The 13,700-nt window shown below is 53.3% G+C and overlaps 9 protein-coding genes and 2 non-coding genes across 11 annotated transcripts; 6 read left to right on the forward strand and 5 right to left on the reverse strand.

The window, feature by feature from the left end:
* Positions 1 to 249: 249 nt before the first annotated feature.
* Positions 250 to 576, forward strand: CLUP02_07992 (uncharacterized protein; the record flags this gene model as incomplete). The annotated part of the gene is made up of 1 exon (XM_049286984.1): positions 250 to 576. One exon carries the CDS (start codon positions 250 to 252, stop codon positions 574 to 576), a length of 327 nt encoding a protein of 108 aa, XP_049144127.1.
* On the reverse strand, positions 262 to 859 carry CLUP02_07993 (uncharacterized protein; the record flags this gene model as incomplete). Its single annotated transcript, XM_049286985.1, has 2 exons — positions 262 to 662; positions 802 to 859. 2 exons carry the CDS (start codon positions 857 to 859, stop codon positions 262 to 264), a joined length of 459 nt encoding a protein of 152 aa, XP_049144128.1.
* Positions 860 to 958: 99 nt separating this feature from the next.
* On the forward strand, positions 959 to 1,333 carry CLUP02_07994 (uncharacterized protein; the record flags this gene model as incomplete). Its single annotated transcript, XM_049286986.1, has 2 exons — positions 959 to 1,005; positions 1,081 to 1,333. The coding sequence occupies 2 exons, from the start codon at positions 959 to 961 to the stop codon at positions 1,331 to 1,333; spliced, it is 300 nt and encodes a 99-aa protein (XP_049144129.1).
* A 71-nt stretch (positions 1,334 to 1,404) lies between these two features.
* On the forward strand, positions 1,405 to 2,707 carry CLUP02_07995 (HemK family methyltransferase; the record flags this gene model as incomplete). The annotated part of the gene is made up of 2 exons (XM_049286987.1): positions 1,405 to 2,452; positions 2,517 to 2,707. 2 exons carry the CDS (start codon positions 1,405 to 1,407, stop codon positions 2,705 to 2,707), a joined length of 1,239 nt encoding a protein of 412 aa, XP_049144130.1.
* Positions 2,629 to 2,718, reverse strand: CLUP02_tRNA135. Its single transcript has one exon. It is a non-coding gene; the product is annotated as a tRNA-His (tRNA).
* Positions 2,719 to 3,770: 1,052 nt separating this feature from the next.
* On the forward strand, positions 3,771 to 7,218 carry CLUP02_07996 (WD domain-containing protein; the record flags this gene model as incomplete). Its single annotated transcript, XM_049286988.1, has 5 exons — positions 3,771 to 3,930; positions 4,049 to 4,081; positions 4,244 to 5,112; positions 5,166 to 5,400; positions 6,191 to 7,218. 5 exons carry the CDS (start codon positions 3,771 to 3,773, stop codon positions 7,216 to 7,218), a joined length of 2,325 nt encoding a protein of 774 aa, XP_049144131.1.
* On the reverse strand, positions 5,521 to 5,603 carry CLUP02_tRNA134. Its single transcript has one exon. It is a non-coding gene; the product is annotated as a tRNA-Arg (tRNA).
* A 261-nt stretch (positions 7,219 to 7,479) lies between the features above and the next one.
* On the reverse strand, positions 7,480 to 8,840 carry CLUP02_07997 (glycolipid 2-alpha-mannosyltransferase; the record flags this gene model as incomplete). The annotated part of the gene is made up of 4 exons (XM_049286989.1): positions 7,480 to 7,636; positions 7,698 to 8,316; positions 8,371 to 8,631; positions 8,696 to 8,840. 4 exons carry the CDS (start codon positions 8,838 to 8,840, stop codon positions 7,480 to 7,482), a joined length of 1,182 nt encoding a protein of 393 aa, XP_049144132.1.
* Positions 8,841 to 9,476: 636 nt separating this feature from the next.
* Positions 9,477 to 12,236, forward strand: CLUP02_07998 (Spc97/Spc98 family protein; the record flags this gene model as incomplete). Its single annotated transcript, XM_049286990.1, has 2 exons — positions 9,477 to 9,551; positions 9,630 to 12,236. 2 exons carry the CDS (start codon positions 9,477 to 9,479, stop codon positions 12,234 to 12,236), a joined length of 2,682 nt encoding a protein of 893 aa, XP_049144133.1.
* Positions 12,237 to 12,344: 108 nt separating this feature from the next.
* On the forward strand, positions 12,345 to 13,025 carry CLUP02_07999 (uncharacterized protein; the record flags this gene model as incomplete). The annotated part of the gene is made up of 4 exons (XM_049286991.1): positions 12,345 to 12,504; positions 12,571 to 12,634; positions 12,732 to 12,866; positions 12,926 to 13,025. 4 exons carry the CDS (start codon positions 12,345 to 12,347, stop codon positions 13,023 to 13,025), a joined length of 459 nt encoding a protein of 152 aa, XP_049144134.1.
* Positions 13,026 to 13,152: 127 nt separating this feature from the next.
* Positions 13,153 to 13,635, reverse strand: CLUP02_08000 (uncharacterized protein; the record flags this gene model as incomplete). Its single annotated transcript, XM_049286992.1, has 3 exons — positions 13,153 to 13,240; positions 13,317 to 13,442; positions 13,535 to 13,635. The coding sequence occupies 3 exons, from the start codon at positions 13,633 to 13,635 to the stop codon at positions 13,153 to 13,155; spliced, it is 315 nt and encodes a 104-aa protein (XP_049144135.1).
* Between the last annotated feature and the right edge of the window lie 65 nt (positions 13,636 to 13,700).

A 13,700-nucleotide genomic window follows, 5' to 3' on the forward strand; every position in this document is an offset into this window, starting at 1 on the left:
GAGACTGAGAGTCGAAATACCGCACCTAAGAAGAGCACCTTGGGATGCCTCCATCCCTTGACTTTGGGTACTACGAGGCGATGTCTCTAGCCCCTAAGCGATACCAACATCCTTCCAACTCGCTCGGTCGAGGAAACCCCCCATTTTCGAATCCCCATTATGACGGAACCGAATAGAGTGACACGATTGATTCCATCGTCGTATTCTTGGACATTCCCCTCCCCCCCCCCCTAAAACAAGAAAAGATCGATGTTTTCACTTCTAATATTCGACCTGGGGGAGAACAGGCTTATCGGGATCAACCCAGTCCGTAGGGCCCTCGATACCGGGCCTGCAGGCATGGTGAGCCCTTTCCCACCACTGCTGGGTCCAGATGCACGGGCCCGGCGGAAGGCCGCCCCTGCGGGCAGCGTCGTTGCAATACCTCCAGCGGACGAGGGCTTCTCTGCACAGTTTCCGCTCCGGTTGGTTGCAGCACCTTCTGCGGTACCAGGTGTAGTAGGAGCGGTTTGCGTCGGCGTGGTCGACGAGGCAGAGAAGGGCTGCGAGGAGGAGGACGAAGTGGTGGAGTCTTAAGTGCATTTTGTCGGAGGGGTTTGGTTGTGAGTTGGGTTTTTGCTTATTTCGTTTTTTCTGAGAGTTGAGTGATTGTTTTTTTGGAGCTGAGGTATGGTGTGATTTGATCCGGCGATGTGTGGTTTGGTGACTTGATAGCAAGAGTTTGATGGAGAAGTTATTGGATTGAAGGAGGAAAATAGGATGGATTGTAGAAAACTAGGTGCTTTCCTGAAGTATGCCGACAGGAAGAGTCTTCAGAGGAAGTGGAAGCTGTGTCTAGTTTGGAGACCAAGATAGCCATTGATGAGCCCTGAGGACATGATTCTACAACCTTGACGGAACCGATGGGGAGTGTGAGGCAATCTAGTAATCCCGTGCGGCTGCAGAATCTAGAACCATCATGGTTGAGAGCCGTGTTAATTCAAGTCAGGCACGGGAGACAGTCGGGTTCTGTTCATTCCGCCCACCGACAAGAGTGAAATAAGACACTGGTTACCCGTACATACTAAACACACCTGGAAGCTTGGAACTCTTAACATATTTCACCAGAAAGACCATTGTTTCTTCCACTATCCAGGCCTCCAATGTACCGACGATGGCTTCAATAAGCTCGACCTCCCGCGGTGTATGCGGCTCGGTGTGGCCCAAGCTCCAAGCTCCCAAGCTCCCCCAAAACTTTCACCTCACACCTGGTTTACCCTTTCGTCTTCCTCACACAAACTTCATCTCATCCACGAATTTCCTCACGCCATCTAGTCATCCTTTCCCCTCATGACGCGCAATGCAGTGAGTCAGCGGCCGGAGAGAAGAAACACACAGAAAGTAAGCGTGCGCGCACCGCGGTAGATGCCTCGCCTACCGCCCTGCCTCTTCCGCCGCGCCCACGCCATCTCACCCCATGCCGCCGTCCTCCTGCCGGCGTGCCGCGATGTACCCTCCGCGGTGACCGAGCTTCGCTGGATCAGGTCGCACGTCGCAAGCAGCGGTAGGCAGCCGTCATCAAGAGCGCTTCTGCCCAGCCAAGATGAGCAAGAAGCCCGCGTCGCACGCCTCTGCGCAAAACGCGGCCGCGGCGTGCCCCTGCAGTACGTCCTCGGCTCCCAGCCCTTCGGAGCACTCGACATCAAGTGCCGGCCCGGCGTGCTCGCCCCGCGCGCCGAGACGGAGGCGTACGCGATCCATCTGGCCGACATGATCACGCTTGGCCAGCTGCCTGGTTTCGAGAACAGAGAGCTGCGGGTCGTGGACTTTTGTACGGGCACTGGGTGTATCGCGCTCGCGCTGTACGAGCGTCTTACACGATGGGCCAAGAAGCTTAGCGTCGCGGGCGTTGATGTCTCGCCCATCGCTGTCAATCTCTCGCGAGAAAATTTGCGGCGCAACATGGCTACAAATTCACTAATACCGCCGTCTCCCGACAAGGAGGTGACTTTCCGAAAAGCAGACGTCTTCCAGGAGGCTGATATGCAGTCGCTTCAACGATGCGATGTACTGGTATCAAACCCGCCGTACATATCACGCAAGGTTTGGACCTATGGTCAGGGCCAGATGGGCTACTCTGTGCGAAAGTACGAGCCGAAGCTCGCGCTCGTGCCGGGAGAGATGGTGCCTACGTATGAGGGGTGTGATCATGCCGACGTCTTTTACGCCAGATTGCTCGACATTGGAAGTCGGCTACGGACGCGAGTCTTACTATTCGAGGTGGGAGATGAGGAACAGGCTCTTAGGGTTGTCAAGCTCGTCAGACGCAATGACTTTACGAGGCATGCTTTGTGCGAGCTCTGGAGGGACTGGCCAGACTTATCGCCCGAAGAAGATGAAATGAGTTCATTCCATGTCGATAGGGAGATGATTACTGTCAAGGGCAGCGGGAATGTTCGATCAGTCCTGATTCGTCTATGAGACTGAGTTTCAAAAAGCTTGGATATATACGCATTTAAAATACCATCCCACATCAGAATATGTCAGGCGCTTGCAATATTGCAAGAGAACAAATAATACGGCACAGAGTAGTCAAGATCACCATTTTCGACTTCATAAGGATGATGTGTGGCAAAAGCAAAAGGTTATTGCCCAGAGGCGGATTCGAACCGCCGTCAACACGGATCGCTGTATAGAAGAACCACAACGTATCATCCTAACCAACTAGACGATCTGGGCCAGTGGGTATTAATGGTAGCTTAGGTCTGGTGACAATGTAAGGATCGTTCCGCGATTGAGGGTGGGGTTTCTGCCGGTTTAGCGCCTGAGACCCCCTAATCTTTAGCAGTCGCTCAGCGGGCCCAACGTCTGTAACCGCTGGACCTCTCCTCAGGGCGCTTCTACATGCGTGCCTCAGCTGGCTCACTCCCGTCTTTGCGGTTCACAACTGACAGCTTTATTGAAGGAGACGAGGCACCTGAACCTGTGTCATGAAACAAGGGAAGCAACGGCGATGAAGTTATTTCCCGCGAGGAATCAGTGGTGTTTCCAGTTTGATTACACAGAGACATCGTGTCTCTGCTGCCCACGGTTCAGCTGGACCCTGTGCGCCTCAAGTGATTGGGATCAGACAAGCGGGGTCCAGATGGCGTAAAGAAACGTTCCAGCCATGAGCTTGATCATCAACGGTCGGTTGCGCGTGTGCAGCCGTCGGCGCCCTTCGGACCCAACGATCCGGGTTGTTCCTGAGATTTCGAATTGCGCGTGAAAGCTAGAGAATCAAATGAAAGGGGTCTTCCCTTGCAAGCCACACCAAGAGACTGCGCCATGCCGTGGTTCTTTGGAATGAGGCCGGAACGGCAGCGGGAAAGGGTCCAGATGTGATGAGTGGAATGCTAGAAACTAGATCAGCTCCTGTCATGATTGACGGCGTCTGAGGTTCCTTGCGACTTGGATTGATAGTAAAAAGTGAAGGCGTGGGAGAACTGCAGCCTGGAAAATGAACCTCTTCCAGGATGATCGGATTGATCTCGATTATCAGCTTCACATAATTGGTGTATCAACGTGAGTTTCTCGTGACAATCTGATACATGGGCACACCATTTCACGGGCGAGGAGACTCTTCGACTATGGAGACGAATCAAGGTAGAGTGCCAGGATCAAAATTTCGGCTATCTCATCACGCCGAATCAGATCGGAGGCACCGTATCTTATCCGACATCAGCTTCGGGCGGGGTATAGGCTTCGACTCCGGATCGCACTCACATCAATGATTGAGTGTTTCCCAAAACATGGCATCCGGAAAGCACGTTATCAAGCCATCCTCGCGAGCCTTGGCAAATTTGGAGTCCGGAGGCTTCATCGACTTGGAAAATGAAGCCAGTAAACTCCCGCAGTACGACCCAGCTACGTGCCCTGATGGAGTCATTGACCTCTCCGGTGCCATCAATGGTTTGATGGGCGATGTTCTGGCAGAAGAGATGGACCGATTTTCCAAGGCTTACGATTTTGTGAAAGGCATGAGTAGCTTGTAGTCTGGTCGAGAGTTTGAACTGACATGATCTTACAGCAACTCGATACGGTGATGTTATGGGACCGAAAGGTGAGTATTAAGTATATTCCAAGGCCTTTATACTATTTGCTAATAATAGGTCGATAGAGCTAGCCGATGCAATGAGTAGCTTTGTGAATCGCTATTTCGGTCCTGCGCGGTCAGTCACATCCGTTGACATACTGGTGACCAACGGCGTGACCTCACTCATAGACATGATGGCATTCGGAATGTGCGATCCAGGCGAGGGCATCATGGTCATCACTCCAACTTACATAATGTTTCCCCACGACCTGTGCGCCAGAGCAGGCGTCAGCCTAATCAAGGTCAACCCCGAGCCCATTGAGAGCCAGTTTGACGAGAAGTCTGCCCCTTTGCTCATTGAAGAAATTTCCAGAGCCTACATCGCAGCTCTGGCAGACGGTATTGTCCCCAAGGCCCTCCTCCTCTGTAACCCGAGCAACCCCTGCGGCCGGACCTACCCAAGCACTTCCCTTGTCGAGATTGCGAGATTCTGCGGACAAAAGAACATGCACCTTCTATCCGACGAGATCTACGCCATGTCGACCTTTGCCGGCATAACGGACGCAGATGGACAGACGCTTCCCCCATTCACCTCCGTGCTAAGCATACAGGATGATCCACCTCGCGGTGTGCTCGCTGAGAACATCCACTGCATGTACGGCGCAAGCAAAGACTTTGGCTGCGGCGGTCTGCGGCTCGGATTCCTCGTGACGCGGAACGAGCTCCTCTGGCGTTCTCTGAGGAGGTTAGTGCTGTTTACATGGGTCTCGACTTTCTCGACTGCATTCTTCACGCACTTCTTGCTTGACGAGGAAGCTGTCGGTAGACATCTTAAGATCTACCGTGAACGACTCGAGGCGCAGTATAGGTTGACCACGCAGCTCTTGAAGGAGAGCGGAATTCCATTCGTGCCGGCCAACAGTGGGGTGTTCATCTTCATCAAGCTGACGGCTTGGTTGGATCACGGTGAGCATTCGGCTGAACGCGACGGAAGCCGCGAGATGAGACTCTGTCGATATCTTTTGCATGAAGCAGGTGTCTTTCTCAGTCCTGGAGAAGTAGGTCTTTCATGTCAACTAAAACTGTAATGAGATGATTGACATTCACATAGCTCTCCCTATCGACGGTTCCGGGCTGCTTCAGATTGGTCTACACCGACAAAAGGGAATATATGCCCATAGCTATCCAACGGCTAGCAAAGGCACTGGAAGAGCTCAAGCTGCGTCCTGCATCACAGTCTTCTTCGTCCTCAATGAGTGGCCAAAACATCAAGGGCACCATGAATGTGGCAGAGGATTTGACGAGGGTATCACGGCGGACGTCGATTGCGCGCTTCTTGCTTTGTCGTAGAGCATGACAGTGCAAAAAGCATCTTGCCCAGGATGAAGATGAGCCAACGACGATGATGATAAGAAGACAAAAAATAAGATGTAGCTGCTTCATGGCAGCCAAAATGCAAAAGAAATTGACCAGTCTGGGGGTCGAACCCAGAATCTCCTGATAACACACTTAGTCGTAGTCAGACGCCTTGCCATTGGGCCAACCGGCCATTGATGAAAAAGTCCGGCTGAACGTTGTCCCTGAAGCCTATCCTTACGCCAGCCGGCGCGATGCCGAATTCAGGACCAGCCGTGGACCAAAGGACCTTGCCTTCAACAGAATCTGCTGTTATGTGATATTCTAAGTCTTCGCCAGCATTTCTTAGCTGTCAGTGATAAGACTGTGAGTGCTCGCGATGTGAGAATCATTCGAAGCTGTCTCTGTGGGTACCAAATATGCAATAAAGCGATCCACCCAGACAAACACTTATTCACTGGCACTGCAAGATCATCAATCCTCCTCTATAGCAAGAGAGAGCAAACATGGACGCATCGTAATTTGAAATTTGTATCTCGTCGAGAAATGAAAAATTGTAGTCTTCTGGTCAGATATACACGGTGATGGGCACATTGCCGACCTTTCAAGATGTCGTTTCCTGACAGACCGGTCGCTCACTTGCTGGGCTCGAATGGTGAGTTGCGTCGTTTGGCCATTAAACTCATAGGCCAAGAAAAGACAAGAGTCGACTTCCTCGGCAGTTTACAAGGATCAGAGGCTGACTTCAAGTAGGACCCGTTCATGCTGTCTCATATTCAGCATCGCCAGGAACATACATCCTCACCGGTTCAGCGGACCGCAACATCAGGCTCTACAACCCGGCATCTCACAACCAGCCCCAGCGCTACAGCTCAGCCATCAACAGCAGCAAGACGCCGGGAACCACCAAGCCCGCCGTCCCCGAAGCCCGCCTCATTCAGACCTACACAGCCCACGGCTACGAGGTCCTCGACCTCTCCGTCTCCTCTGACAACGAGCGGTTCGCCTCCGTCGGCGGCGACCGCGCCGCCTTCCTCTGGGACGTCGCCACAGCCAAGACGATCCGCCGCTTCGGCGGCAACGCGCACGGTCACACGGCGCGCGTCAACTGCGTCTCGTTCGCCGGCGACGGGGACTCGCTCGTCATTTCCGGGGGCTTCGACACGAGCGTGCGCGTATGGGACGCCAAATCCAACTCGGCAAAGCCCATCCAGGTCTTGGACGAGGCCAAGGACGCCATCACGGCGCTCGCGGTGAGGGACGCGGAGGTCATTGCGGGCAGCGTTGACGGGAGGGTGAGGAGCTACGATGTCCGGATGGGACGTTGCGTGACGGATGTCATTGGGGCGAGCGTGACCAGTCTCAAGCTCACGCGGGACGGCAAAGCCATGTTGGTCGGATCGTTGGACAGCAAAATCCGGCTGATGGACCGGGAGAGCGGGACGTGCCTGAAGACGTACGCAGATGACGGATGGAGAAATGAGGAGTTGCGCGTGCAGGCCGTCCTCGGTAGCAAGGAAAAATATGTCATTGCAGGCGATGAGCTTACAGCCGGCACGGGACCTTCGGGCTTGAACGGTGACGGCAAGATATGGGCGTGGGACCTCTTGACGGGCAAGCTGGTTGCAACGGTCCGGGTGCCGTGCCCAGAGGGCTTCGAGCCCAAGAAGAGAATGCTAGGTAAAGATGGCAAGGAGAAGGAGAGGAGCAACGTCATCAGCTGCATGGCCTGGAGGGCCGATGGATGGGGAGATCAGTTCTGCGTCGGTGGCACGTCAGGGATAGCTACTGTCTTTGGTTCACTCTAGAAGTCATATATGATGCATCGCTATGATATAATCGCAACAGTGATGAGGTATCGTCATTCCGGACGTTCACGTATCTAACAAAATGTTCCAAATCATACAGAGTCATGTCCGTCTCTGACCCCGTGGTACTCTACACACACAAGTGGATGTTCCGCAGACGCCCAACACCAATGTACCCAGATGCTTCCCTGGAAATCCCCAATCGGTGCCAACCAAAAATTACATAGAACAGCAATCGTGCTTTGAAACCACTTCGGTTGATTAGTCCATGCCGACATACTTGAACCAGTTCGGGCGGCAGTCGTCCTTGTGCAGCCAGGCCTCGCCATCAGTGAAGCGGCCTGTTACGCAGCCCTTGCACTTGTTCGAGTTGGGGCAGTTGAAGAAGGGAATGTGCTGGTATCCGATGTCGCGGAACCTGGTGCATGTTAATTGACTGATCTTCCGTATGGAGCTTCGTGAGGCTTGGCAAAACGTACCAGTGAATCTTGGACTTGTCCTCGAAAAGGCCCAAAGCAATGCTGTGGACAGGAGCATCGCCCCATCTTTCGTAGAAGAAACCCCCAGCGCGGTCCAGATGCTGGAAGTAGTCCTCATACGCTTGGCTCCTCCAGAAGTCAATGTCGGCAATCTCAAAGTTGCTCCAGAAGTGACAGGTAGAGTAGCCATTCGCATCAACGTTGTTCTCGGGACGACCAGCCTTGTCGGTGAGCCAGTCCATGGCGTTGTTCTCGTGGAGGTATTCGGGGTGCTGCGCGAGGAACTTTCTAGTCTCAGGCCACAACGTTGGAATGGACTTGGGCGCGTCGTACAGGTTGACGGTGAAACCATATGTCTTGTTGTTGTCCTGCATGTAGCGGAAGACATCGTAGTCAACGTCGCAAAAGAAATGGACCTTAGGCTCGACACGCCAGTAGTACTTGGTGTGCTGCAAGGCAAGGTGCCTATAAAACATGCCACTGTTCCAGCGGCACATGGAGTGGTACGAAACCTTATCGGCGTACTGAATGTCGTTTTCCTTGAGGATCTTGACGGACTCTTCGTACAGGTCTTTGTTGATCCAAGAGGGCATCTCCCAGTGCTCTTTAGGGATGAGTTCTAACAAGTTTGATTAGCGCGAGAATTGCGTAAGGAATCGTCGCAAAAGCTTACCGTATCTGCACTCAGCCTTGGTGGCCGCCTGAGTCCTTCTCTTGAACTCATCGCTGAAGGGAACCTCATTGAAGAACGTCCATGGGTAGTTGAACTTATGGTTCCAGGTTCTCTCGAGATCGACCATTGACTGAATCATTCCATCTAATTCCTCGTTTCTGACCAGCGCCAACAATGTGGCATTGATGCGAGCGGAGTCTTCGATGCCGGGGGCATATTTGTCGGAGACATATGTCAGAACACCTTGAGGTTCACCGGTAGCTGTGCACGGATATTGTCGTCAGTGATCTATGCGATGACTGTAGTAATTGCAGGCGCAACTCACGATCCAAGTTGGGGTCCCGTCCATTCTCGTAGCGCACTGGCTTCTGGCTTATCGGCCTTTCGGGGCCAAAGATCTGGTAAAGGAAGAAGCACCAAAGCATCACGGCGGCTAACGCCAGAGCTCGAACTGGGCGGGCGACCGCCATTTTGGCAGATGGACTGGAAGCAAGCTAGCAGTCGTGGGAATGATGTGGGAAGGCGGAGGTATCTGGACAAGTCGAGCCGTCGAGCGATGTCAGGTTCGACTTTTGCGCAAATAGTCAACGGCTAGCGGAAAAGCCAGGTCGTCGAAGTCGATCGAGTGGTGGGAGATTTCTCGGTCGCGGCTCGTGCCGTCGGTTTTTGAGGGCCGTTCGGTGGTGTGGAAGGGAGATTTGTTGACCACTAGGCCAGATTGAAGAGTGACGCGTAAAAAATCGGAAAAGGGGGCGTTGATGGCAGTTGTCCCAGGTCGTTGGATGCTTGAGGCTGATGTCACCCCGTGAAATTTGCCAATTAGCGTCTTGCATTGGAAGAACCAAGGACCTATGGGCGCTTTGTCCAGCTGTCGCACCCCTGTAATGAGCGATAAGGGAGGATCAGTACCCCCGCGCGCCCCTCTATTCGGCCGGCATCCTAACACCACCTGCGCTCCAGATGGCTGTCGCGTGTACTTGCGACAAGCACTTCTACAACGCGTCTCCTGACGATGCCGACAGATTAGCTCAAGGCCGACACATGCCCCCCTGTTTCTCATGATCTGACCTTGAAATCCTCCGCCTGGCTACTTCCGACGACAAACAATGACATTCGCTGCAAAGCTCGGCGCCTTGACCGACGAGCTGGTTGAGGTCATCATCACATCGACACCGGACAAGGTGGGAGACGGTTCATCCCATCTTGCATGGGCATACACAATGCAATGCAGCTCGGCCCGTCGCTAACACCAACGGCAGCACATCAGTCGGGAGCGCTTCAATTTATTGCGCGAGTCTTCGCATCGCAGTCTCAAGCATCACAACTTCCTGCGCACCAATCAATTCGACGTTGACAAGCAGCTTGTCGGCCTGGAGGAGCGATTTAGGGTCCACCATCGTGAAGGCTTGGCAGATGCCTTCAAGGAGCGGCTCGATGCGTTATCAGAATTCCGAACGAAGTGGCACCCTGACATACTTCATTTTCTCCTCGAGCTTTCCGATAAGCCAACACAGAAAACCCGACTTGGCGACCTAGAACTCCTTCGAGAGCCCGACAAAGACCTCGAACCGCCGCTTAGATGGGAAGACATCGCGAAAGAGGATGGATGGCACGAGGAAGCTGAGATATGGAACACCATTGACTACAGCGATCACTCTGGCGATGAATATGGCGAGGCCAAGTCAGATACATCAAGTGTATCTGGTGAGACATCTCTCTCAACTCTGGATACATCAGTTGGTCGGAGACCGGAGGCTTTCGAGATTGCCTCGTCTGACGAGGCAGCCCTCAAGGTTGTTCAGGATAGCCAGGCTTGGAGGGTGAAAGGCAAGAAGACTGCGTCTTCAGCCCGACCGCAGAAGGTCGCCATCACAGAGTTCCAGGCGATGAGAGAGGCCCTCTTCATGTTACAAGGCCTACCCACGACATTGTTCCAGAAAGATGGTCTTGCCGACCCGGCTTACCAGATATCCAGTCTTGAATGGGATACACACAAAGCCCTTGTGAGCAGCTTCGCGGAAAGCGGGCGCCAAGTTTCCCAAATACGAACTTTTTCGAAGAGATCCCAAACAGCGCCTCTCTTTCAGGTTTTCCGTGACAATGTCATTGCCTGTCTGCAATCCTTTGACGAAAGGTTATCCAATATCCAGAGTAGTCTGGCAGTGGCGCGGGAAGATACAGTCATCAGCATGGCAGCAGTCCTGGAGGAACTCAGACCAAGGATGGAACCTTTAGTATCTCTCTCAGAGATTATAAGGCAGCTTTACGATCCTGCGAATGGTGGAGCGTTCCGCTTTCTCGAGCTTGTCTACGATGAAATTAGCAGAGCCCAGCTCTCAGGTCGCGATTCGACTTATGACTTCCTAGGACGCATATTCTTCAACTGTTTTCAAGTCTATCTCCGACCAATTCGACTTTGGATGTCAGAGGGGCAACTCGTGCCAGGCGATAAGATCTTCTTCGTGTCTGAGTCGCCAACCCAGGTTCCGCTGCGCCAGGTCTGGCAAGAACAATTCAAAATGAGGCGAACATCAGAAGGGGTCTTGCATGCGCCCAGCTTCCTGCAGCCAAGTGTTGGTAAAATCTTCACGGCTGGGAAAAGTATTGTTGTTCTCAAACATCTTGGAAAATTTGATGCACTTCGTCAACTCTGGGATGATCACGAACCCCCTCTAACATTCGAAGCGGTCTGCCCGCCGGGCCTGGAACTTGCACCATTCCCCGAACTATTCACATCGGCCTTCACTCTATGGATGCAGAGCAAATATCATGCGACCTCGGAAACTCTGAAACAGGCGCTCTTTGACTCTTGCAACCTAGAGTCGAATATTGGCGCACTGCATCACCTCTTTCTCATGGCTGATGGAGCTGCGGCTGATGAATTATGCAAAGGCATTTTCGCCCGGCTAGACGCCCTCAGGCCCGATTGGCATGACCGATACTCCTTGACTGGTTTGGCTCAGGAGGCATTTTCGCCACGAGTTGATACCACACGCCTCTTTGTCACTGTCCGGATCGAAGGCCAGAAGAAATCTGTTGTCGCTGGTCGCGATCTCATCCGTACGGCCTTGCCAGAAATCACCCTCCAGTACCGTCTTCCCTGGCCAGTGCAGCTCGTTGTCACCGAAGACACAGCTGCCCCATACCAAGCAGTTTTCACATTTCTCATGCAAATCAGACGCGCCATCGGCCTCATCCAACGCAACCGGATCCTCGAAGAGCTTGCTTCGAGAAGCGATGTATGGGGTAGCAAAGCGCTGTACTACCTGCTCCGCTCGAAGTTGATGTGGTTTTGTAACTGCATCCAGACATACCTGGCAACGCTGGTTCTAGCGCCTTACACAGAATCCCTCCGCTGGAAAATGCGAGAGGCCTATGATGTAGATGCCATGATCAGGCTTCACGAAGCCTTCGTGAAGCAAGTTATCGACGCTGCATGTCTCGGCAGAAAACTGGATCCAATACGCAGTGGCATCCTGGACATCATGGACCTAGCCGCGAAACTCGAGGACGCACAAAGCGCTAGCGTCGCCGAGGAGGCCGAGGAACAACAGGAGCTATCTCGTCTTTCCATCATGTCCTCGCCGATGAAAGCGAGTCCCCGCCGTCGAAAACCGGCTGTCTACGCCGAAGACAGTGACGACGAAGGTGCGGAGCGTCTCGGGACCAGAACCAAAAGGGGTGCAATTAATGCAGGCAAGGGCTACCTAGAATGCTTGCGGGAGATTAAGACGGACTTTGAGAGGCACCTAAAGTTCATTTGTGGGGGGCTACGAGGGGTTGCCAGGGCCTCAAGCGACGAGGCGGCTGTGAAATGGGACCTCCTGGCTGAAATGCTGGAGGTGGGTGTCAAGGAGGGCGCTTGAAGGCTTTGCCAAGTTGGTAGGGGACGGCTGGCAGCATTGAGAATTTGGTCGTGGAGACCCGCAAAACCATTAGAGTTTACAGAATTCCGGAAAAGGATAGGGATCGACATGGGATTCCTTGATTCCCATACTCCTGTCAAACCGCCGGGCCAACGCCAACTCATTCCCACTGCAGATGGGTCCTGCAGCAGATTGAAATTATTGGAATCCTGCAGAGATGATCAAGTTGACTTGGTGGGCGGTCAAGAGCAACATGAGACGATGCTCGGTAAGTGCCGCCAGGACACGAGGTTTACTGAACCGTATCGTGCGATGCCTCGACAATACCTTACAGCAGACTTGAGCTTCAACCCACTTCTCCTAGGTGTTGCATCTGATGAGCTGATCCGGTCACTTAGGTAGTCTACCTTAGTTGGCTGTGGTCCCTGAAAAAGAGAGAACATCGTTCGCATAAAGGTGTGCTAGGCTGCTAGTGTGGTGATTCATGATTGCTAGCGTAGACCCTTGGAGTCGCAACCACGAGACTGCTTGTGCCGGAACCGACGGGAATCACAACACCACGACGGTGTTCACGATGCCGCCCGACGTACTTGTACGTCTCTCCGGCGGTATCGAGGCAAGATGGACTTCGTGCCCCTGCCCGCCAGGGGACGGGGTTCACTGATGCCAACTTTTCCCTCTCCAGACAGCCTCGAACCTTGGAACGAGCAAGATCGACGGTGGGGCCCAACGGTTGTGACCGGAAGCCAAGGGTCCCTTACAACGATTTTGGGACCAGAGGGGGTGTGAGTGTGTTGTTGTCGACGCCGACTAAGGCGCCGCCTGGCGAGCGGGTGAAAGACCTGCCGACATGTAACGTCTCTTTACTCTATAGACGTGCCCCCGCGCGTTTCCCTTGCGGAAGTCCATGATCCGTCTACGGTGGCCGTCCACGATTTGAGTTGAGTGTTGCGTTGGTGCCCGAGAGTATCCGTAAGAGCAAGGAACTGGGAAAGAGAGCCCAACTCGGGAAATTGAAGCTCAAGCCAGGGTGCTCGTGATCAGTTCTAGACTCTGCTGGAAGGTGGACCTTGGTTCTACACGTGAAGACAGGGAAAGTTGTTCTCGCGGGTTTGCTGAGGCTCGTCAGCGGTTGTTTCCGAGAACTTCACACGTTCTTTCAGGGCTGGCAGCATGATCTTGGCCGGTCTTTGGAGTAATCCATTTCTAGTCGAGTAGCCAAGAACTAACAACAGCAAAGTATAGCCTGAAACCTCCTCGTTCGTGATCATGGAAATGGCCTTTTAGAAGCATCTCACGAATGAGTTGAAGATACTGGTGCCTTCATGAGACTCTTGGCAGGAATGGTCACATGTGAAACGGTTTGAAAGAAACGGAAGTTGAATGTTTGTGTAAGCATGACCGTAATCAGTAACCGGGTGTTCTGTTTCGCCGGCTTCCCGATACGGCACGGTGCCCCACCAT

The sequence above is a fragment of the Colletotrichum lupini genome, chromosome 4 (assembly GCF_023278565.1).
Source record: "Colletotrichum lupini chromosome 4, complete sequence".
Lineage (NCBI taxonomy): Eukaryota > Fungi > Ascomycota > Sordariomycetes > Glomerellales > Glomerellaceae > Colletotrichum > Colletotrichum lupini.